Genomic DNA, 23,771 nt, shown 5'->3' on the forward strand with positions numbered 1-23,771 from the left:
GCCTGCAGTCTGCCACTTGCCATGACTCCAAGGCATGTGCTTGCTCCAGGGGGACCCATAGGACACAGATTCTTCATTCTTTTCCATACTAAGTCCAGAAATCTGGTTGCCTCTGACATGTAGAGCACACCTCAGTCTTTCCAGCCACATTTCAAGTGAGCATCAGCTGCGTGTCTGACTTAGAATGACAGCCTCTTCTCCCTCACACTTATTTTCACCAGGAAATGTGTTAAACGTAAAGTACTTCACACAACATAACCCACACGTACCCACCACTGAGACTCAGTCTGCGTTGCCATTGAAATTAAAACAGCAGCCCCGGCTGGCGTGGCTCAGTGGTTAGAGTGTTGGCCTGCGCACTGAGGGATCTTAGGTTCAATTCCTGGTCATGGGCAAGTACCTGGGCTGCAGGTTTGATTCCTGCCCAGTCGAGGTGCATGCGGGAGGCAAGCCATTGATGTTTCTCTCTCACATTGATGTTTCTCTCTCTTTCTCCCTTCCACTACCTCTAAAAAGCAATGGAAAAAATATTCTCAGGTGAGCATTAACAAAAAAAAATTACAAGTGACATCATTACTTCTTAAAAAGCAAGGGCAGATCCTGGGGAGGAGAGGAATTGGGGGAGGAGAGTGAAGGCTGCTGGTGAAGAGCACAGCTGGGCTCAACCCCCCATTCTCTGAGATCACATTACTTTTTGGAATCAGAAGCTTTAAAGGCAGAGGCAGCAGTGGGCCCAAGAGTGTGCCAAACGATGTGTCCTGTGGTAACTGCGGAGAGTGTGTCCTCTGGGACACCCTGGAGAGCAGGACCACAACTGATTGGATGAAATCCCCATCTATGATTGGTGCCGGGTACCTGGTGCCCACCTGCTCCCCTCAGACCGTGAGGCTGTCTCCAGGAGAGCCCCTCAGCACGGATCGCAACGCTTGCCTGAGAGAATGGCAGCCTAATGGTTTGGGGCATACATTTCCTTGAAAACCAAGTGGCCTGTCGTGGAAGCAGCACCCACCATAGATGCTGTTGATTACGACATTTGAGCTTTCACACTAAGAGTTTTGAGAAACTTACATCTGCCCCTGTGCTTCCAACATTTTGAGAGTTCTCATGAGACTGGGCAAAGCAACTGTTGATTTGTGGCTTTGCATAACGAACCATGCCACCATGTGGAACCCTTATTTTCCAGATGCGAGAGTGACAGAACCACAGCTGGGGAGGGTCCCTCACAGCCCCACAGAAGCAATGAGCCCAGCCCACTGATGTGCTTTCAGACCGTATAGTGCAACTAAGCTTCCTTTTCAAAATAACTTTATTTTGCAGAAGTTTAAATCTCACAAGAAGTTGCAGAAACAGTGCAGTTCCTTGTCCTATGCCCCAGCTTCCCCCAGTGGCATTTAAAGCCACATAGGACCTGTGGAAACCTAGTGCCTGAGGCCGGTGCAGCACTAACTCAGGTGCAAAGTCTCACATGCACTCATTGCTTTTCCTCCGACTCATCTTTAAGAGACTGTCATTTGTTGAGTTTCAGTGAAGTGTCCGAACAGAACAGCCATGAGGACCAGAAAAGGAATGAGCTACTCCCCCCGTTCCAGCAACAGGCCTGCGAGACCATGTCACCTGTACACACATCACAAGAGACCGAATGCAGAATCCAACCATCTTCAACTGAGCCAGACACTTGGGATTTGCAAAAATATAAGGTAATGCCACTCTTCTTGCTAAATATTTTTGTTGTGGAAAATAGTTATTTTTCTTAAAAATATTTTTTATTAACATTTTCAAATGAGTAAGTTTCTGAAATGTCTTAGTTTTAATTTCAAATGCACCAGTGCCAACAGCTGTAACCACATGAAGCAAAGCTCTGTGGGCCCCTGGTTTCTACGGTTGTGTGAAGGGGTCAGAGCTCTGCAGCCAAGGAGCCAAAGAGCCTCCTCCCCCAGGCCTGCAGGGCTCTCTGAAGGTCACACACATGACAACCTCGCAACCTTCTTATACACCGTTTTAAACACACAAACTCGGTCGTACCATAACTTACCCAGAAGAAATTGAAAGTTCAGCAGTTCTGTAGTGACTGTTGACAGGGGAAGCTGATTCGTACTCGCACCAAGCGCTCTAGAGTGACCCTTGTGATGCGACTTACCACTGACTCTAGTTCAAGTATGGTAAACCGAGAAACTGAAGCCATTCATCAACATGGTAGAATTCGCACCTTCTCTTTAGGATAATCTTGCATTTATAGCTATTTTCCCAAGGTCTGCCTTTGCACTGGCCCGGCCCACGGCGGTAAAGCACACGCAGAGGGCAGCTGTGATGAGCAGGCGCGTCCCCTCATACAGGAGCTTTGGAGAAAACACACTCCATATGAACAGGTGGTAGCGCAGGGCTGTCACCAGGATGATGTAGGCAGCAACTGGGATGGAGCCAACCAGCGCGTAGCAGAAGCAGGCGTGTCTCAGCGCTGAACTTCTGTTAACAAGGGGGAGGCAGGGTTAGCACTTGCCACTGTGCCACCTGAGGCACAAACGCATTGCTGACATTCTTACTTTGATGTGTTTTTATTGATTTCAGAGAGAGGAAGGGAGAGGGAAAGAGAGAAACATCAACAGTGAGAGAGTCATTGATCAGTTGCCTCCTGCATGCACCCTACTGGGGATTGAGCCCGCAACCTGGGCATGTGCCCTGACCAGTAATCGAACGGGAGACCTCTTGGTGCAGGGGACAACCTCAACCATGGAGCCACACTGGCCAGGATATTTTGGAAATGATGAGGTAATTCTGGCTACTAGGTCAGGTCAGTCTGGTGGGTGGAGACTGCATTTCCAATGGGCACTGAGATGCTCCAGGAGACAGTGTGCAGGTAGGCACCTCCCCCATGCTCCAGGGCCACTGCGATCTGAAGTATTTTTGAAAACTCCACCCCCATGTCCACACAGTTATCTATTTTAAAGTGATATGCATGTACTACTACACTGTCACATATAAAATATAAACGCTGAAAAGAAAATCACACAAGACTATGAACAGCTATATGCCAACAAACTGAACAATCTGTAAGAAATGAATAAATTCCTAGAAATGTACAATCTTCCAAGAGTGAGTCAAGAAAGAAAATCTGAACAGACTAGTAACTTACTACTAATGAAGTCAAAGCAGTAATAAAAAAACTCCCAATAAACAAAAGTCCTGGACCAATGGCTTCCCACACAAATTTTACTAAACACTCAAAAAAGAATTAACATATATCCTTCTTAAACTGTTCCAAAAAATTCCAAAAAATTAAAGAGGAGGGAAGGGTCCCAAGCTCATTTTATGTGGCCAGCATGATCCTAATTCCAAAACCAGACAGAGAAACTAAAAAAAGGAAATTAAAGGCCAATGTCCCTGATGAACATAAATGCAAAAATCCTCAACAAAATATTAGCCAACTGAACCCAGCCACACATTTAAAAGATCACACACCATAATCAAGGCTAAACAGAGAGCCCAGAAATAAACCCCAGCCTACATGGTCAATTTGTCCACGAGAGAGGAGGCAAGAGTGCACAGTGGGGTAATTAATGACAGTCTCCTCAATAAATGGTGCTGGGAAAAATGGAAAGATGTGGAAAAAATGAAGCTAGATCACCAAATTCCACCACATAAGAATCGACTCAAAATGGACTAAAAACCTAAATGCAAGGCCCTCAGCACAGTGTATGCCGCTTTCCTCTACTCTCAGGCCCACACGGACCCCATGGGCTCCCCCACAACAGCCCTGCTCTGGGAAGCATCCTGACCCAGCGCTCTGGATCTGGTCCACACTGAGGCCCCTCCAGACCTTGAGCTCCTGCAGGGAGTCCTTGTGCACCATAGGCCCCAGTAGGGATCCAACCTATCGCGGAGGGGGAACCCAGGGAGTAGTCACCTCCTGGAGCCACGGCACCAACAATAAAGGGGAACCTGGGAGAAGCTTCGTGGCTGGACAGGCCTTGGCCCCTTGCTGCCCTTGCCTGGGGATTGCGTGTCTGTGCTCAGCCCAGAGACTCTGTCCTTCCCCCACCACAGAGCACAGGCCTTCTGTAGCCACACCCAAGGCCACCACTCCCATCACCTTGGCAAAGGGTGACCTGCACTTGAGGAGAACAGACAGCCCTGTGCCAGACTGCTGAGGGACAGGGGAAGAGCTGCACCTGCTGGGTTCTGCACTCAGGAAGTTCACCAGGTGGCTGGCCCATAGCACGGGCCCTGTGTATGTCGCAAACGCCGTCAGGAACATGGCCGGGATCTCCACGTAGGTGCTCAGGCCCACGAATCCTGCCGAGATGTCCACCGTGGCAATGTTGTTGGAGTTTCCCTGCAACATAGACAGACAGCGCTGACACAGCCACTCTCATACCACTGCCACTGTGACGATGAGAAGACGGTCGTGGTGACAAAAACACACAAGAGCCCTGGCCTCCCATCCACCCCTTGCTGTCCTGGCTGACCCTGGACACACTGCCCCTCTGCCAGCTGGCCTCCTCAGACAGTGAGGAGCAAGGGCAAGGTCAGGTCCTTGAGAAACAATATAGACAGAAGTCTGATGAACTGAGGCAAATTCTTAACTTCCTTTGTTCTATCTACTTAACACAGACCCACTGGCACCCCCATACCCCCAGGGCCCTGTCTGAGGGCTGCATGTGACCCTGGGAGGTAACTGGTCCCGGGGCCCTGGTTGGAGGCTGAGGGTGGTACTCCCCCTGAGGTCTAGTCTGACAGGATGCTGCTTTTTGGCTGGAGGGCTTTGGCCATTTCGCTGGTAGCGAGGAACCTGCTGCCACCCAACTTGTCCTGCACAAGAGGGTGGGGTTCTGGTCTAGGGAAGGGTTTCCTGGCATTCAGCCCCTCTCTCTGCCTTCAGGCTCTATCGATGCTGGCAACCTCTCCTCAGAAATTCAGGACATTTACAGCCCAGCAGGGCCCCTCTGCTCCAGGTACCCAGCGGCCCAGGACACAATCCTGCAGGTGTTTGCAGCTCTGCAAACTCACAGTCAACCCCACTGTGTCTTCCCCGGGCTGGTGCCATTCCAGGCGGTCACAGTGGGGGGCCTCCCAATATCCTGTCCTCACTGCTGGACCTTGGGCCCATCCTCGACAGTCACCCCTGAGTACGACTTCCCCTTCAGTCCACTTTGCCCACGGCTACCTGGGCTCCCCTGATGCCGTGGTGCCTCTTAGCCACCCTCCCCAGAGACCGAGACCTGGAGCTAAGACAGTCTCAAATGCCAGGGTGAGGGGAAGTGTGACAAGGGTAGAAGAGCAAAGTGGCTGGAGGTCCACAAATGTATTGCTGTTTGTGCAGCTAAGGCATGAACCATGCGCCAGGCTTTCTTGGATTAATTCATTTAATCCTCAATAGTCCTGACATGGTGCCATGTGACCCTTAGTGTACAGATGGGAAACCGAGGCAGAGCCCCAAGGACCTGTGGGGGCCAGCAAATGCCATTAAGGAGTTCACTGCAAGGGGCACTTGCCCTGGACTTCACTCCACACCCCTCTAGGCTTCAGGGAACAGACAGAGAAACCATGTGACTGGGCTGCTGTGGTGAGGCAGGAGCAGCAGAAAACCAGGAGAGGAGGGGGAAAGGGTGGGAAGAGGCCCAGGCCGACCTCGGGACACACAGAAACAGACAAGTCTTTAGGTCTGGACAGAGCAGGAGGAGGCAGGAACTTTGAGAAAATAGAGACCCTCTCCTAAGGATGGGAAAACAAAAGCTGAGCCGCCCAGCAGCCTGTGGTCCTCAGCAGGGTGCACAGTGGGAGCGAGTAGCCCAGGAGCCTCAGGCAGTGACCAGGTCAGGGGTGGGGCTTAGAGCCACATAGTAAGAAGGCTGAGAGGTAACTGGGTCCCTGCAAGGAGGGGAGCTGTACCCCCATCCACCTGTCCAGGTGCCCTTCCAAGTTCACCGTGCACACTGAGGTCTATCCTGGAGGTGGCCTGGGCTTGAGTCTGATGAGCCTTTCAACATCGGAGAGGAGCCCGGTCAGGCGTGGCTCAGGGGTTGAGCATGGACGTAGGATCCAGGAGATCGAAGTTCGATTCCTGGTCAGGGCACATGCCTGGGTTGCGGGCTCAATCCCCAGTCAGGGGATGAGCAGGAGGTAGCCAGTCAATGATGACTCTCTAATTGATGTTTCTGTCTCTGTCTCCCTCTCCCTTCCTCTCTTTGAAATCAATAAAGATATCTTTTAAAAAAACTAAAACAAAAAAAAAACATCAGAGAGATGTGCTGACTGCCAGGCACGAGAGCACAGACACTGTCTCAGCAGATGGGTGGTGGACATGTGCTCTGTGCTGGGCAGGAGCCGTGTAGCAGCCAGCTCAGCTGCCGTGGACCCACCACACACGTCTCACAGACTGTGTTACATCCTATAAAACACACGGAGACTGAGCATCAGTTACCATTCCACTGACAGCTCTTTCACTAACAAACAGTGTAACTTCCCAGCTTACGGTATAACTTTCTCAAAGAAAAATTAAATGATACATGACATTAAGTGTTAGTGGTCTTCTACCCATGATAATGATGAAGCCTACCTGAAAATAAAAGAACGCCTGCCCGAACCAGTAGTGCATGGCGGCGACCTCCACAGCAGTGTGCCGCAGGGGCCTCCAGACGAACCTGGCCATCATGGTCTGGGTTAGGAGGCTGCACACCAGGACGGGGAGGTTATGGGGCCTGAAGAGCAAGGCTGCCAGGAGCACCAGTCCACTGTGCACATCCCACAGACACATGGGCTGGACTGGGACATCGGAAGCGAGGGCGCAAGACTGAAGCATGCCTCTGGTGCCCGTGAACAGAATGCCGAGGACAGACACATACACACAGCGAGCCTCAATGATGCCCCTAAAAAGCCAAAACAAATTAGACCTGTTAGCACCACCTAGAAAAATGCAAGCACATATTTTCCCATGAAGATGTGTGTCTACTCAGCGGGCTCACAGGCCATAAGCCCTGCCTGCCGGGTGGCCAGGGGAGGAGGGTGTCTGCCTGGGCATGGCCCCCGGGCCCCTTTCTGCATGCACTCCTCTGATGAGCTGGCATACGGAAACCTTCCTCCTCTTGCCCAAGGACCACAGGGCCCGGCTCTGCCAGGAACTTCATGAGCTGACAGATGTGGACACCACCCACACACGCATGGCCACACAGGTCAAGCTGCCTCTGCACGTGTCTGTGCACACAACTGTGCAGTCCAGCAGGGGTCTGGAGAAAGGTAGGGCGGTGAGTCTGGGCTCTGCCACTTCTTAGCTCTGCTGTTGTGGGCAAGTGAGTCAGGACTGCTGATGCTCAACTCTGTTACTCGTCACTGAAGGGAAATGGCGCCTGCACCTCACAGGGCTGCCCTGGGAACTAGGTGTCTCCGCACTTCGTTTACGGTTGCCTGCAAAAGACACAACTGCTGACACTATGCCGAAGAGCATAAAATACATGTTCCTAGGACATGTTTAAATAAGTTTCACAAAGAAAATATTTTATATGAGAAAGGCTAATTGCTTAAGTAATGCTAAATAAAAATATTTTTAGTGAAATAATCATAACATATATTTTGAAAAAATAAACTTCCATATTTTCTCAGGAAGGTTTATGCATTTAATTTACTTTTTAAAGAATGGCTTATTGATTTGTTGAGACAGAGGGAGAGGGAGAGAGAGAGAGAAACATCGATGGGCTGCCTCCTGCTTGCAGACTGGGGAAAGAGTCCCTAACCCAGGCATATGCCCTGACTGGGAATCGAACTGGAGACCTCTTGGTGCACGGGACTACACTCAACCAACGGAGCCTCACTGGCCAGGCCAGGCTTATGCATTTTAAAAACAACTCTTTTTAATATGATGAGTTAATTCCAATAGTGGAAGCATGGTTAATTCTACCGTGTGACGACTCAAGCCTGTCCCAGGGCCACGCCCTGCCATGGAGCTGAGGTCAGGTGCACTCACAGTCCAGGTGAGCTAAGCTGAGCTAACGACAAACCCCCATGGTTAAAGGAGAGAGCAGCGGAGGCCTGAGTAGTCAGAGCTGATGGAAGAGAGGGCTGGGCTGTGTCTGCAGCCCCAGGGCAGGCTGAGTGGCACCCAGGAGGACGAGGCCACTGAGTCCAGGCTTAAGCACGAGCAGCCAAGAGTAAATGTAAAGGAGGGTTTTAGATACTGATGGGCAGCAGTGCCTGAGGCCCAAGAGGAGAGAAGCAGCTGTCCGGTGATCTAGAATCAGGACAGCTCTGGAACCAGGGTGGATCTAGAATCGGGACAGACAGGTGGAGACAGAGCATTTTACAGGAAAAGTGAGTCAAGCAGCACAGACCACCCAGGACATGCTGGTCTGCGAGTGCCCCGTGCCTTGGAAGGGAACCTTGTGCGAGTGCTCCATGCCCGGGACAGGAACCCTGTGCGTGAGTTGTGCCTGGGACAGGAGAAAGCCTGTGTGTGCCAGTGAGCCCAGGAAAGGTAAGACATGTGTTCCAAGTTTTGAAGTGAGTGATGCTGGAATTGGGGCATTGGCCCAAGAGGAAGTGAGGGATTTATTCGTGTCTAACAGTGAGATTTAGAAAAATGACCCTGCAGTAAACACCAGAAGTGTGACCTCCAGCCCTGGCACATGTCCAGTCTCAGACTCTGAACTGCACGTTCTTTGAGATGCTGTCCCCACCTGGCTGCCTCCTCAGGTGAAGGCCCACCTCCCTGCTGTCCCCTCAGCTAGGCCCTGGCATCACCTCGACTCCCCACACCAGTTGGCAGGTCATTTCCAGGGATGCCTCTGTGCCCCTTGGCTACCCACACGGCCTAGCTCAGCCCTAAGCTTTCAGCAAGACCTTCTGTGAGATAACACTTGGTTTTCTCCCTCCGATTAGACAAGCAATACAGAACTGAGTGAAGGGAAGATAGACCCCCATCTACGATCCGTGTCCCAAACACAATCACTGCCAATTACGTATTTTAGTCTTTCACACAGGAAAGACTACTTCCTAAGGTCAGGCCGCACACAGCTGACAGCCTGCTGCTCCACATCCCCGCGCGTCCTAGAAACACAATGCTCCCTAAACAATGCGTGGCTGTGAGAGTCCAGCACAAGCTCCCACTAGCTCAGAGGCTTGTCCACTACAGCTAGCCAACCACCCCGTGTTCCATTCTGTGCAACTGTGGGTGCCTCAGAGAGCAGAGCAGTCTGCACCCGTCTTGGGCCTCCTCTCCACTTGTCTCTGGACATAAATTCTCCAAGAGGATGCCTGAGACAGAGGGTTCTCCATGTTTCATACAGTCATCAACACCACACTCCACATCTCCACTATAGAGCAGCTGCCCCCAACCTGCAGGGATGGACACGGGCTCAGCCAGCACGAGGCTCCTCCTCAGTTCACTGCAAAACGTGGAGAGCTGAGTTTCTGCTGTGTTTCCCAAATGCTGGGAATGCCCTCTGTCACCTCATTACCTCCCGGATAAACAAAGCCAAATCCTTTAGATCCCTTGTTCTTAAAAAAATCCCTTATTTTAAAATATGACCTTCAAACCTCTCCCTCCCGAATTACTGTCTCTCTCCCACCAGAAGAGAGAGGGAGACAGTTCACTGGGGCCCTTTCAGTTGGGCCCTAGGAACTGTTGCGAGATCACTTCACAAACAGCAAACCCAGTGCCCTGAAGACGGCAGGGCCTGTGTGAGCCACAAGCCAGGAGGGACCTTGAGACAAACCCAGGGGCTGCCAGTGCACTACCTTGAAATGTCTTTGTTGCCTCGTTGCCATGGGGACAGCACCTGGCCAATGGCTGCCCTGTAGCAGTAGACGCCCAGCAGGCCAAGCGCCAGGGCTGCTCTGGACACTGGGGAGCACCTGCCCTGAACCAGCACGAAGATGGCAATGAGGGACAGGGCAGCCAGGACGGAGAGCTCGGCCTTGTGGTCAGAGCTGAAATGGAATGGAAAATGCCAGAAATTACTGATCAGTGTAGCTGGTGATGTTATGGGTCCATACTGAGTGGGTTTTTAAGGGCTGTACTAAAAATAGCCGATTTCCCTGAAAAACATGAAAGAAAATTGTCGATTTAAATGCAAACTGAGATTCTCACAATGAAGGGCTGCTGACATGAATTCCAGCTTCTTGCCGTGGTTCCCCTCACTGGCTCCGCCCTGGCCAGGGCAGTGATGTGTATAAAACACTGTCCCCTGCACCTCTTTTCTGAGGCAGCCACACGTGTTCCCCAACACAGGTGAGGAGGTGCTGGGCAGACCACATGTTTCTCAGGGCACATCCACTCACGGGAGACACCACCTTCTTATGGGATCCCGTTCCCGGGTGGGAGAACCCAAGAGGTTCTGAGGCTCATAGGCAACAGTCACAGGGCAGGGTCGGCCTCTCTCTGCCTGGCCCATGCCCACCGCTGCTGCCCCGGGGAGCACTGCTCAAGAACAAAGCCCAGACATACATTAGCTGCAAGGGGATGAGTGACTCTGCCCAGTTACATAAAGTGAAACACGCCTGGGAAACATACAGAGGGCACGTGTGGCCTGGTCCTTGCTCTGGGGGTGGTCACATGGGTGCTCACTCATTGCTGGTTTGAACTAAGCATTTCATGTACTGTCCTGAGTTAATTGCCATAACTGAAAAAGAGAAACAGAAAACAAGTCTGACACCCCAAACAGGTCTGTCGTGGAGCAGTGGGGTCCAGTTGCTGCCTCTGCTAACTGGCAGGGACAACGTGACACAGGAGAGGAGCCCAGCCAGAGGGACGGGTCCAGTGTATCGGGAAGGTCCAGACTGGGCAGGGCACCACTGGGCAGGAGCCGGGCAGGGCGGTGGGGTGCCCTACACATACGTGAGTGCACCTGGGTGGGGAACCAGCAAATTCTCCTGCATGGCTGCAGTTTTCTGAACAAGGGGTGGGGCCACAGTGCTGTCCCAGTGCCATGGGGCTTGGGCTTGGCTCCCTCACCCCAGGTGGGACAACAGTGTCCTCTCTCCAGGGCCGCTGTGAAAGTGAGATGAGTGGGCTTGCAGCAGGATGCCCACCAAAACTTGTCTCCCGTGGCTGCTGTGGCTGTCAGGGGCTTGCTAATGTTGTTGATGGCTGGGAGAGATCCCCCAGGAAGCACTTGCCAGAGAAGTAAACACACTCACTGGCTCTGAGGCAAGGTCAAGCTGTCTTCCAGAAGGACTGTGTCAGCATGTGGTTTCAGGGTCCCTGGGCTTCACCCAGGCTGGGTTCTATCCCTTTTGTTTCTCTACATTGTTAGGTACAAAGTCACACCTTGTCATTTACCTGAAGCTTTCTAACTGCTAGTGGGAGTGAGCACTTTCCTTGCTCCTGCTGGAGCCCCTCCTTTAAGCAGGGGTCTGTGACTGTCCTGAGCCCTTCCTTACAACGACCAGACTTGACCTTATCCACTGCACTCCCGGGAAACTGTTCTTTCACTGGGCCAGTTCTCCATTGATGGACAGTAACGGCTGCACTGCTGCCAGGCCTGGACCTTTTCCTGTCTGGCTTCCACCTGCTGCACCTTCTCCCAGGTGTTGAAGGACCTGCACAATCAGCAGCCAGCGAGGGTGAGGGCAGAGCTGTGCTGCTTCCAACCACTGGCTGAGCCCTGCCCTGTCGTCTTGTTGGGAAGCAGGTGAGCCACATCCTTGCTGCGACTGTCACTGAAAACTCAGTTTTCAGACACCGATGACAGGGATTTGGCAATAAGACACCACACGTACGAGGCTAACCTTGTGTGAGGTCACCCTTCAACATCAACTCACAGGTTAGGGTGCATTTTTCCCCTTCTTCCAACATCAAATACTGTGTCTATCCTGAAGGTGAAGAATAAACAGATCTACATTTGGAAAAAGGAGATTGCGTGGGGCCAGGCAGCCGTGGCCACAGCGCATGCTCTCACCTGGTGAGCCAGTGCCCCAGATCAGGACGGTGGGCCCACTGCACCCCAGTCTGGTTCAGGGACCGCAGGAGGCGGCAGCAGCCGAGGATCAGCCATGGGCCAGCCAGCATCATGCACTTCTCATGGCCTGGGAGTGTGTCCAGGGAGGACAGGCTCTTATGTTCCTGGTTGACCTCTAACACATCGCAGCCAGTACTCTTGTCCTGCAAAGCTGGTGCCACGCTGGCAGATGCTCCTTCCACATGTGAGCACCGCTGCGGCTCCCTGCCATCCCGCAGGAAGCAATCCCTGTAGCTCCTGTGACCCAGGGCCAGACACAGGGTGCTGAGGAGGAAGTACCAGGTCTGGTGCTCCTCCTCAACGAAGCTGCTTGCACCCAGACTCAGGGCGTGACCCACAGTCCCAGCGAGGATAAGGAGACTCAGCTCTGACCAGGAGCTGGAGAGGGCCAGATTCTGTAAAAAGGAAGGTGTGTTTGTAAGGGAAAATCTGAAAATTGCACATGACCTGCTGCATGCTGGTCACAGAGCTTCACTCACCGTGACACTCACCGGTGATCCCTGCTCTGGAGGGACGGCCCACTCTCCTTGGCACAGCCGGGGACTTGGCTGTCCGCACCCTGGCAAGCCTGTCCTAAGCTGAGTGACATGGTGGATTGTTTAGACCTGAACTGCCTGAGCAGTATAGGGCTGAGAGAGCTTGTCTTGGTCCCTGGCCTAATCCTTCATACAACGTCCTCGCCCTCTCGAGCCTGGGTCATCAGGTGGCCACAGCCAGTCCTGCTACTAAAATCAAAGAATCTTGAGGACATTTCCCAGTGAATCAGACCTCTGACTTCTCCATGAATGTTCCAGAATTTCAGAAGTTTCCACTGAAAGGGTTGATTCCATTGAAATGAAAAGTTGGCATCCTAGTACCATCCCCTCTGCACCCACTTGAAGCATGAGAGGGTGAAGATGAGCACTAGCAACTCACTGGATAACTCCTTGGTATCTATTCTCCGGTGTTCAGCTGGGATGCATCGGATAGGCACAGTGGGCCTTATCAGGCCCTAGAGTCATGTGGCCCAGGAAAAGCCTGCACTACGCAGGTCCCACAGATGCGGTCCTGCGCCAGGCCCGGGCTCTGGGCCAGGCCATCTGCCCACCTCTTCCGTCCTGCCCTGCTGCCACACACAGCTAAGAAACGAGGGTGTGAGAGGCCACAAGCTTGAAGAGTTCTAAAGGAAATCGTCCACAAATAAGACGACCCTGTACCAGGCAGGTTGGGGTTGGAGGGCAAGGTTTGGAAGGGGTCTGTGCTGCGTTCCCCCTTCCCTGGGCTGCAGCCCAAACACCCTGAGAGATGGTCTGACTCACGCACATCCCATCAGCCAGCTGCCTACTTGGCTGTGACCAGCAGCTCTGCATAGATCCTGTATGACAGTTACAGGACCCTGTCTTTCCCTGACAGGGGAGGCCTGTGATATGACAACATAGAGCTCAGAGTCTGAAGTAGGCACCCACAACCTAGGGACAGGCTGCCCTCACCAGCTCCTTTCCTGCCCCAGCCAACAATGCGCCTGCTGCACACCAGGGCTTTGCCCAAGGCCCAGTGAGTGAAAGATCGACTAAGTAACAAAGTCCAGAAAGATGGCGCCACATCTGTGGAACCAGCCTTACCCTCCTCAGAAGCTGCCCGTCCACACACGTCCTGGTCAGAGCAGACACAACTGCGCAGAACATCACGGAGACCAGCACCATCACCGAACCCGCTGTGGGCCACGAGAGGCTGCAGAGGTAGCAGAAGCCCTCGGCCGAGGTACACACGACGACGTGCGTGGCCCAGAGGAGCAGGAACATCAAGTAGAAGAGCAGAGAAAACAGAGGCGACGACAGGGGAACCTCCAGCTCAGCTGTGGCGCCCAGGGCCTGTGGGATACTGAGCAGGAGCAGGGCGAGAACCTGCGACAGGAAAGCAAGGGCCACGTCCATGACCGCTGGGCCTACAGAGAACTGCCCAGAACGGCACCTGAAGCACTGCGGTGAGCAGTGCCTGGCCCTGACAGGACTGTGTGCATAGGACCCACGTGAACAGCAGGAAGATGCCTATTTTTTCATTTTTGGGAACAGTGATATCCTACAGACTCTACACTGTAATGTTCTGGCTGGGTTATCAAGTCTGTTCCACACCTGAGCCACGAAGCCACATGAGCACTGTACCTCCAGAACCACGACGGTCCCCACCACCATCGAGTAGATGTCGTAGTGTGCCACCTGTCTGCTCAGGGCCAGGCTCAGGGCCTTCAGGGCATCCAGGTACTGCCTGCGGACCTTGGTTCCCAGGTTGAGAAGGACTTCTGAGTTATTTTCCTCTAAGTACAGTCTGACCCAGTTCCCGTGCAGCTTTTCTGACATTCTGAACTGTTCAAATCCAGGCTCTGACAAGAAGAGAAACATGTCACACAGACACAGCACAGGCAAATGCACATGTATAACTTCAAATATCGGTCATCCGTGGCCTGGGGAAAACTGACACCTGATGTAGGTGAGCTCTTCCTGTGTGTGCCAGGTCATGGACCACATCCTTGGACATCGGCCTCCCTGCCCACCGCCCTACCTACTCCTGAATCCTGCCCAGACCTTGCCCTCTCCCCTGCTCTTCTCTCTCACTCAACTGCTTATGATGTGCAACAGAAAAACCATCCAGAAATGTGTCGGGCTAACAGGCCTTGGCTTTACTGAAACTTCCTGTGCTCATGCTCCGTGCGAGGACTAGGTAAGCAGGCCTGACAGTGTCTCCATCGTGTGCATGTCCCCAGCGCAGCTGCCTGCCCCGCCTCTCAGCAGCAGCTAGCATTGTCTACAGCCCCCGTCACCACATCCTCCCTTCCGGGCAGGACAGCCGTCTCCCTAGCTCTGCTGCCACCTACGCTTCCAATGAGCAATGTGGCTGCAGGATCCACCCGATGCAAAGCCAGGGCTCCTCCAGGAAGCCCAGCCCCAACAGCTGCTGCTCCCCCGCTGGGATGGCAGTGCCCTGCTCCCCAAGGTCAGAGGGCGGCCTTCCTTCCTCTTGGAACTAGGCCAGGTGCACAGCCTGGCATCCACGCTGTATGAGCCCTGAGCACAGGCCCAAGGCTGACAGCCCCACCTCTGCTGCTGCATCAGCCAACCAGCACCCCACACGGGTACCAGCACCACCCTCATGAGCAGCGCTCTACACGGCTATGCATTTCCTCCTCCTTGAAGTTCTTTCTTTGCCTACTTGGCTTCGACACCAACCCCCTCACCCACAAACACTACGTGGTGAACCTACCATTCTCACCTCATCAAGGCCCCCATTCCTTCACTGCCAGCTGAAGCCGGGTACTCCTGACCTCTGGCTCGCTCGGGCCCAGCATATAGGCACCAGCACATTCTGCCAGCAACATCCAGATCGCCACCCCTGCCCCAGCTGCACTGCCACTGCCTGGGCTCCACACCCTCAACCGTCCCCAAAGGGCTACAGCCGCCTCCACCTCTCCTGCAGCACAAAGCACAGCCTGTCATGGCCCAAGCTAGCCTCGGAAAACGCAAGTCCAAGAGCTTGGGCTCTGTGAAGGCCAGAACCCCTACTTCAGCCCAGTGTCCCAAAGGGCCCTCACACCCCTATGACCTCATGTCCTTATGCCTTCCTCGGCGTTCACTCTGCTCCAGCCACTCTGGCCCCTGGTCATTCCTTCAAAGTGCAGGCATGTCCTCACCACAAGACCCTGCATCTGCCACATGCTCCCTCCCAGACCCAAAGGCCAGGCTGCTCGAGGGCCCTCACCCACATGCACTCTCCACCCCTCTGGAGGACCCACTGTCCCCGAGGCACCCATCCCCCCTTGACGCTACTACTTCTCTCTCCCCCCTCCCAGACATAAGCAGAGCCCCTGTACTGCTGTCTCCAGAGCTTGTAATGGTCCCTGGTCAAAAAGAAACTTAGTGAAAGAAACTCTGTATTTGTTGAGTGAATAAACTTATGAAAGAACCTGTTCAGATGATGGCCTCTGTGGGTGTTGCTCACGGCAATGGCCGGGGCTGTAAGATAACAGGGCACAGTCCACAGTCGAGTAGTCAGGGACAGAGGTCACGTACGCCTGACAGACATCAGCAGCCGACTAACCTCTCTCGTATGATGGCACGTTCTCCTGCAACAGCCTGCTGAGCTGCACTGTGTTCAGGTGTAGAAACCTCAGCTGCTCTCGCATCGCCCTGCCTTCCACAACCGGGAATAGGAGGCGGCCCACACTGTGCTTTGGAATAGGCAGGCCAAGCCCTATTGCCAGTGTGGCAGCCAGGTCAGTCTGCTGAGCACGTGCTGGGGGCCTGACATCACCTAGGGAAGAAAACAGTTTCAGGGCCAGGCTCTCAGACATGTCAGATCTTCTGCAACGAACACCAATCACCCATCTTTTCCAACCATTCCCTATAGATTCCCATGAAAGCACCTCATTGTTCTGTAAGTGGACAGACTGAACTCCACTGTGTGGGTCATGTGCCTCCCTGGAGCAGTGACAACGTAGGGAGAAGCCAGCACATACTCAGTCCCGAGTGAGCCTACAGCAGGCAGGCACAGGGGCAGGTGGCTCAGCAGATGTTCACCCGAGGGATGTCACTCAGCGAGGGTGACAGTCATACCCCTGGAGAGGGTGAGGGCGGATCCCTGGTGGGGCTGCCTCTCGGATTCAGAGTGGTGCACACAGCCCCTTGGAGAAGCTGATGCAGACTCCCTGTGGCTCCAGGGTGGTGGCAGCACCTCTCTTGGGAGAGTGGAATGAGGCGGGTCCAGCAGGGCTGAGTCCCAGAGCCAGCTAGTCAGACAAGCCTCTGCCTGCTGTGGCCTGGGCACGTGCAGTGCTTCTAGCCCAGCAGTGGTTGGCTGTCCGACTAACTCCTGTGAGGAGACTGGGTGTGACACCAGGACCCTGGGCTCTGGACCGGCTCTGCCATCATCCAGTGCAAGGGGTTGGACAAAACTCAGCGTCGTAGGTTCTCTTATCTGTGAAGAGAACACCCAGCCCCCACACCCTATATGCTGCAATGCAAGCCCGGCAGGCGGTGTCTGGTACAAGTCTCTCACTCTAGTGTGTTTGTAGAGGTTTGGCTTTGATTGTGGTAATTTTTGGTTATATAATTTTTTTTTAATTGGGTAAAATTTATTCATCTTTTCTTGTCCAACCCTCTACTGATGGCTTCTGGGTTACGCTTGGAAAATTTTCCACTCCAATATTATTACTTTTCTTCTCATATTCTCTTACGTTAGGTGCTTGATCTGAAGCAAATCAAGACTCTTCTGGCACTTACTGGTGGTGGGCGACCATCATCCTGAGACCACCAAGCTGTGAGCCCCAATGCTCACATTGACCACCTCACAGTCCAAGCCCCAGTGCCAGGGCCAGCTGTACACAGGGTTGGCTGTGGGATTACGTCAGCCGGTAACAAGCAGAAATATACCTGACAACATCGGCACAGAGAAGGGAGGTGGGGCAGAGGTGTAATGGAGGAAAAAATGACACCATGTGGAAATGTGTCTCAGAAACACTTGTTCATGAATGCTCACAGCACCACTACTCACAAGGGCCAGGAAGTGGACGCAGCACCCTCCCGATGGATGGACACACGGACATGTGCATCCACATGACAGACATTCCTGAGTGGTAGGAAGGAGTGAAGATCGGGCACAGCAACAATGTGCACGAACCTTGACACAGTCTCCAGCCGCATGAGCACAGGCCCCTGTACATGAAGCAGGAGAGGCAGAACTGGCAGCGGGAAGGCAGCTGCTGCAAGTGGGGGGTGCTGGGGTGGCAGGAAGTAGCCGTGGCCACTAAAGAGGTGGTGAAATGTCCCAACACACATGCTGATGGCGCTGCCCAGCTGAGTGAACCAAAAGGAGTCATTCCTGGCTCGCAAACTGAGCACAATGATTATAGAACAGAATTATTCTTAAAGCAAACTGACAAATTAAATAAACCCAGAGTCCACTGTTGGCACTGAGGCCCATCACCAAGCAGCCTTGCAGGCCATCCACATGCATAGCCGCCTGGGGCCTCCCTGGCTGGGGGATGCAGGCAGGCCTCCCAGGGAGGAGACACAAAGACCCACTTTAGTTAAAACAGTAGCCCTAACCTGCTGACAATGAAGACCCGCCACCTAGTGTCTTTCTTCCTCCCCTTCCTGCCACTCAGGAATGTCTGTCATGTGGATGCAAGTGTCCGTTTGTCTGTTGGGTTGGGTGCTTGCTTCCACTTCCTGGCTCTCGTGAGTGGTAGTTCTGTGAACACAGGTCTGTGAATCATGTTTCCACAGGGTGTCATTTGCACCACAGAGCTCGGGAACCTGCGGGACGATGGCAGGGAAGAGAAGGCTGTTTCTGGCATAGGACTGGCTCTCACTCAGCTCTATGGGACCCTGCTGTGGTCTGAGTGTGAACAGCAAGGTGTGGAGGCCGGTGCTGTGGTGGGCTCTGTGACGTTCACAGGAAGGCAGGCTCCCAGGGAGGGTGATGGAGAGACAGCTGAATGCGGGAGGCAGGCCTTGCAGGTGACAGGGGCCCACACATGTGTGGGTGGAGAGCTGGGTGTGTCAATGATGATAGATGAGTCCCCAGGTAATCCTTCTCAGATTGGCCTGTGACGCCTGTTGACATGACTATTGAATATATAATATCCGATAATGTATACTTTTCAGGCAGTTCAAGTATTTAAGTTCCTTTCAATTCATATATGTGGCTCAGAAGTCTCTAAGCCATGGGAAATTCTCATCAACAGTTCCAGATATCCAGGCAGTGATACTCATTCAACAAAATTCCCACATAGGATATTTGTACTTTAAGAATCTGGGCAAGAAATCTAAACTCCCAATCCTGACTGCCCCTCGCCCTGTTACAATTCATTCTGCCATTACTTAGGGTGTTTCAAACTTACCTTCCAAAAATAGCTTTTAAAATTAAAATCAGATGACAGAAAACAGAAATAAAATAGAGTTCCAACCTGTTAAACATTTCTGAATTCTCACCAGGTTTCCTTTTGAATGCAGAGCTGATGAAGAGCAAAGCAGTGTTCACCTCCTCCAGGGATGAGGCCCCGTGTCCCCCATGCTCAGACATGCCGTGATCGCCACAGAGAACCAGTAGGCTGGGCGGATGGGCTTCTCTCTCCTGTAAGGCAAAGGGAACGTTTCAGCTGCATTTACACAAGAACGTGTACTCTCGTTAACAAGGAACTTCAGGTTTAGCTTTGTCAACAGTTGCTCTTTCTACATTAGCAGTTTCTTGTGTGTTTTTTTAGCTATGAGCTTACAATCAGGTCAAAAGACCAAAGTCAAACAATGTAATGCACAAAACGAGTAGAGTCCCACGGAGATTACACAGCATGGAGGCCTGACTTGGGGCCTCTCGTGGCAGAGGGTTTGGGTCCGGACATCTCTGTCATGTCCAAGCTGGGAGGTTGTGGGCACATTACCCTGCATGCCAGTGTCAATTCAGCCACCTTGCTGCCTGTGGCTCTGGCCAGTGGCCTCTGCTGCCCTGGACATGCCTGGCAGGCTCTACCTCACCCTTGTTCTTGGCCTGGCAATGGCACATCTGCCCCATGTCCAGTCTCTGCTTGCATCTCACGTGACTGTTCTGCTCAGGCTGCTGAAAGTCCAGCCTTGCAGACACTGCCTCCTCCTCCTGCCCTATTTCCTGTGGCCATCACCTTTGAGAACACTCAGGCTTGTGCATTCTGTTTGCTCTCCCAAATACAGCCTCAGTCCCACAGACACCCAGAAAGGCGGTGATACAGGTTTCTAGATGTGACTGGGTGGAGGAACAGAACACTGGGAGGGGAACCAGTGCAGGTGGGCACCACTGTGGCAGCACATGCTGAATGAGGCTATCTGAGGGATGTTGGGGGCAACATCACTCAGGCAGCCCAAAACCATGCTCCAGCTTTAGTTCCCCTCGGAAACATGGGCACTAGGACCTCCAGCACCACAACATCCCACAGCAGCTCACCTCTGACAGCAGCGAGGTGTGGATTTTCATCAGGATGCTGTCCATCTCGCTGAGCTTGTGTCCGATCAGGGGACTGCTGGGCCCAGAAACGTGGCCGATGTGGTCCAGCCCCAGGTAGTGGAGAATCAACACATCCCAACCCCCTCTTCCCAACACTCCATCCAAGTGCCGCGTCACGTTGCTGTCCACCTTGAAGGGGAAAGTGCCTGTGAAGAGCTCCTGGCTCCTCCTGTCTTCACTCCTCAGGACAAAGGGTGTGGTCATTATGAACTACAGGGGCTTATTTTAGGTTAACAGGACTCCTGGGAGTTTGAAAAGCCCAAGGGGGGGAAAAACTGCCATAAAGAGCTAAACAAACACCGTATGAGACCAAGCTGTCACTAATGTCATGTCTGTCTCCAGGCTGTGGACAGACTTGTCCTACAGGCTCTGTCTGAGGACACAGCTCTGTGGGGCCACAGCTGGGGCTTCACTGAGCAGAGGACCAATGAAAACAGGTGTGAAGTCACAGCGCAGCAACTAAGGGTGGAGGGCAGTCAGTGAAGACAGGACAGTGTCCAGGGTTTAAGGGGCCAGCAGGGTGATGTGGGGGCACCTGTGTGCACTACAAGAGCATCCCAGGAGGAAGGAGATGCAGCCCCCAGCAGCCATTAGCCCAGCCAGCATGACTCTTCGGTTGGCCCACCTCCCGGCCACTGAAAAGTCTACAGTAGAGAGAAGTGTTTCCGAGTGAGTATACACAGGACAGGGAAGCCCAGCCACCACTGGTCACGACTGCTGTCTGCTCCGGCCACTGTAGCAGAGGGCACCCATGTCAGCAGGAATGCGGGGGATTCACCGGGCCCAGCAAATGGACAGGGTTGGGTGTGCAAGACTGTCTATCCCAATGCCAAGTCCAGACATGTGGGTGCCACTGCCCACGGGTCTCCCTCTGCACCTAGGCTCAACTTTCCAACGAGGGCTCTAATCACACTCTCTTCCCTGTTGGAGATGGCGCTCCCACCATGGGGCTGATGCCCCAGGACCAGTCCACCCAGCTCGCCCTCTGCCCTCATGCCTTCCCACTCCAGACACTGTCCCCCTCCCAGAAGAACCAGAAGTCCCAGGGGTCCTGGGTAGCCATGGAGTCCTCAGGCTCCGCCTTGGATATCCGTTGCCACCTACCCTGTCCCCTTAGGACGTCCCCACTCACCGGTTAAACTCAGCTTACACGGCTGCCTTCTGGGAAGCGCTTTTGGATCCTTTATACTCACCAATCAGTGCATAGCTGCCTATGCTGCAGGCTTATACCTGCACCAGGTCTTACATCTCTGATTGTAACTGACTGTGTGAGTGAACCACATTGACAATGTCTCCATGCTACTCCTAATACAATAACCAACACCACTACAAACAATGCTGTCTATATAGTAGGACACATGTCTCCTGTTTTAAAAACTGACCTCTGTATAATCTGACACGAAAAATGAGGTGGTTCCATCATATTCCACAAAATGCTTTGGGAATAATTTCACCCATGTTTCATCTCCATAGAAGATAATTCTTTTTCCAGCTTCTTTTGCCTGTGTGATGATGTTGTCTTCCAGCAGTGCAGGGGAATTGAGGTTTCTGATGACATCGACAAAGCCAGGAAGGCGTCCTGTCATCATTGCCTGCAGGATGGAACACCCAGGGATTAGACTATGGATCTAAAGAGCAGCATTCTACTGTCCCAGCCAGGCTGAGAGCAGCAAACTCAGTTAAATTTGGACAAGTAAAATACTATAGAGAGCCCCTCTAAACCTCTTAAAGAGCCAGGCCACAATTTATAAAATATTAAAACCGTTCACCTTGATTCGAGGCATAGTAACTGTAGGGGGCTTTGCTTCAGCCACAAAACTGCGAGATGGTCCTTTTTCCACAAGGTAAGTTGTGTAGGGCATAAATTTCACACCCTTTGACCCAAACACGAAATCATCTCTCAAGGCATCTATCAGCATAATAACGACTTTACTGAAGAGAGGTGGGGGCAACTTGGTCCAATTGGAACTGGCTCCTAAAAGTGTTTGAAAGAAAAAACGAAACTGAATTTTAAACTTTATTTAGCATTCAATCACCTATACTCTAGTTTCTACCCACTTCTCTGGCATGTATCCTGTCATATCTGTAGGTACCAACCCAAAGAAAAATGTCCACAGTGCGGGTGGTGGTGAGAGGCTTTCAGTAAGCTCAGAGAGCCCCAGTACTAAGGTTATGAATGACCTTAGCATGATGAGGAGTTCTCGGGCAGGGGAGTCCCTTCCTGAGGGTCCTGGAATGGTAAACTTAGGCAGCTTAACCTAAAAGCACCATGCTTCACTGAGCGGAAGGGTGAGTATTTACAAAGTGTGTTTACATGGTCAGTGGCTGCTATGGTGTGGACCTGGTCCAAAACAGGAGTGCCTCTACCTGGTATGTACTGCTGGGTAGGTGAGGCCAGGAAGGGGTCCAGGCAGGGTGGTCTTCACTACTGGTTAAGAAGAGGTCTCGAAGGAATGTACAAAAAAACCCCACCACAAAACAAAAACAAACAAACAAACAAACAAAAAGGGGTGTAACCAGGAATCTTTATCTGTTGTGACTCATTGGGCAAAAAGGGTGCCAGGAACTGGGCGGCTCAGAGCCTGCTCCGGGCAGGGGTGCGGGCGTCCCCGCGTTAGAGCCCAAGGGAGGCGGGACCCGGCTGTGGAAAGCTCACCTTTCGGTGACGAGGGAGGAGGGTCGAAGTGGGGCCGACAGCGGCGGCCGCCACAAAGTTGTGGGACAGATACAGAAAAACAGGCTGGAGCGGTAAGAAGAGGGGTCCCGGGGGCGGGGCGCCCCGGGGAGAAGCCCGAGAGGAGGGGCTCAGGAGGTCCGTCTGGCAAAACTGGGCCCAAGGAGCGGGGCGCGGGGAAGGGGTCCGTACCTGCCGAGGGCTCGGGCGCTGCGGGCTCTGTCTGGTGCTCGGTCCTGGAAGAGGAGCGAACGGGAGCCGGGAAGAATCCCCGAAGGAAGAGCGCGACCCCGAGCACCTCGATGACCACGCAGGCCGCGGCGAAGGCCCCGGAGCCCAGCCGCATCATGCGCACCCGCCGGTGGGGACCGGCTCCCACACCGGGCCGGGTCCCGCCCCGCGGCGGCCGCTCCGGGCTGCAGGAAGAGCGTCGGGGCAGGGGCGCCCCGGCGGACCCACCGGCGCCAGCCCCTGCGGTCTTCACTGCGGGCCGAGGGCCGGAAATACGCACGAGAGGGACGGGCGCTTCCGGGCCCCGAGCGGCCGGGAGTTCTGAGGCCCCTACACGTACTTCCGGCGCGCCGGCCCAATCCCTACAGTGGCCCCGCCCACCGCGGGGTCCCGCCCACTCCGCCCGCCGGCGAGCCACGCCGCGCCCCGCCCACCGCGAGGCCGCGCGCGCCGCCTGGAGCCGCAGCCCTCGTTTCCCGGGTGCGGGGCCGGCGTCCCTCGTCGGGCTTCTAGGCTCGGGTTCGGGTCCGGGTCGTGCGAGGAGCAGTGGGCGGAGGCTAAAAGGTGTGAGGGGCGCAGGGGCGCGCCCGGGGAGAGGCGGGGTGCGGGACTGGTCTCCGCCCGGAGCCGGGCCGGGCGGGTCACCCCCGGGAGCGCCCGAGGCCCCGGGGGCGAGTCCGGAAAACCCGCGGCGGCAGCGCGCCGCTCGGCGGTCCCTCGGCCCCGGCCCCGGCCCTCGCGCGTTACCTCCAGGCCCCCTCGGGGACGCGCTGCGGGACGACTTGCCCCGAGCGGGGCACTTCCCCAAAGGCCCCAGAGCCCGGGCGCGCGGCATCGCAGCCCAGCCCTGGGGCCCATCTCAAGTCCCCACCTGCGCCAACCGGCGAAGCCTTTTCCGTTCAGCCCCGGGCCCC

The 23,771-nt window shown here is 53.9% G+C and overlaps 1 protein-coding gene across 2 annotated transcripts; it reads right to left on the bottom strand.

The window, feature by feature from the left end:
* Window positions 1-1,288: 1,288 nt before the first annotated feature.
* PIGG (phosphatidylinositol glycan anchor biosynthesis class G (EMM blood group)) lies at window positions 1,289-22,987 on the bottom strand. 2 transcript variants are annotated; one of them, XM_016195861.2, is made up of 13 exons: window positions 22,819-22,987; window positions 21,722-21,927; window positions 21,335-21,544; window positions 19,893-20,081; window positions 18,911-19,052; window positions 16,017-16,229; window positions 14,087-14,304; window positions 13,547-13,828; window positions 11,886-12,340; window positions 9,724-9,915; window positions 6,554-6,863; window positions 4,167-4,330; window positions 1,289-2,463 (listed from the first exon to the last, which is right to left on the bottom strand). In XM_016195861.2, the coding sequence occupies exons 1-13, from the start codon at window positions 22,973-22,975 to the stop codon at window positions 2,214-2,216; spliced, it is 2,988 nt and encodes a 995-aa protein (XP_016051347.2). In that variant the 5' UTR covers window positions 22,976-22,987; the 3' UTR covers window positions 1,289-2,213. The 2 variants fall into 2 exon arrangements, with proteins under 2 accessions (XP_016051347.2, XP_016051348.2); XM_016195862.2 differs by lacking the exon at window positions 19,893-20,081.
* Window positions 22,988-23,771: the final 784 nt, after the last annotated feature.

Source organism: Miniopterus natalensis, chromosome 1, assembly GCF_054644295.1.
Source record: "Miniopterus natalensis isolate mMinNat1 chromosome 1, mMinNat1.hap1, whole genome shotgun sequence".
Classification (NCBI taxonomy): Eukaryota; Metazoa; Chordata; class Mammalia; order Chiroptera; family Miniopteridae; genus Miniopterus; species Miniopterus natalensis.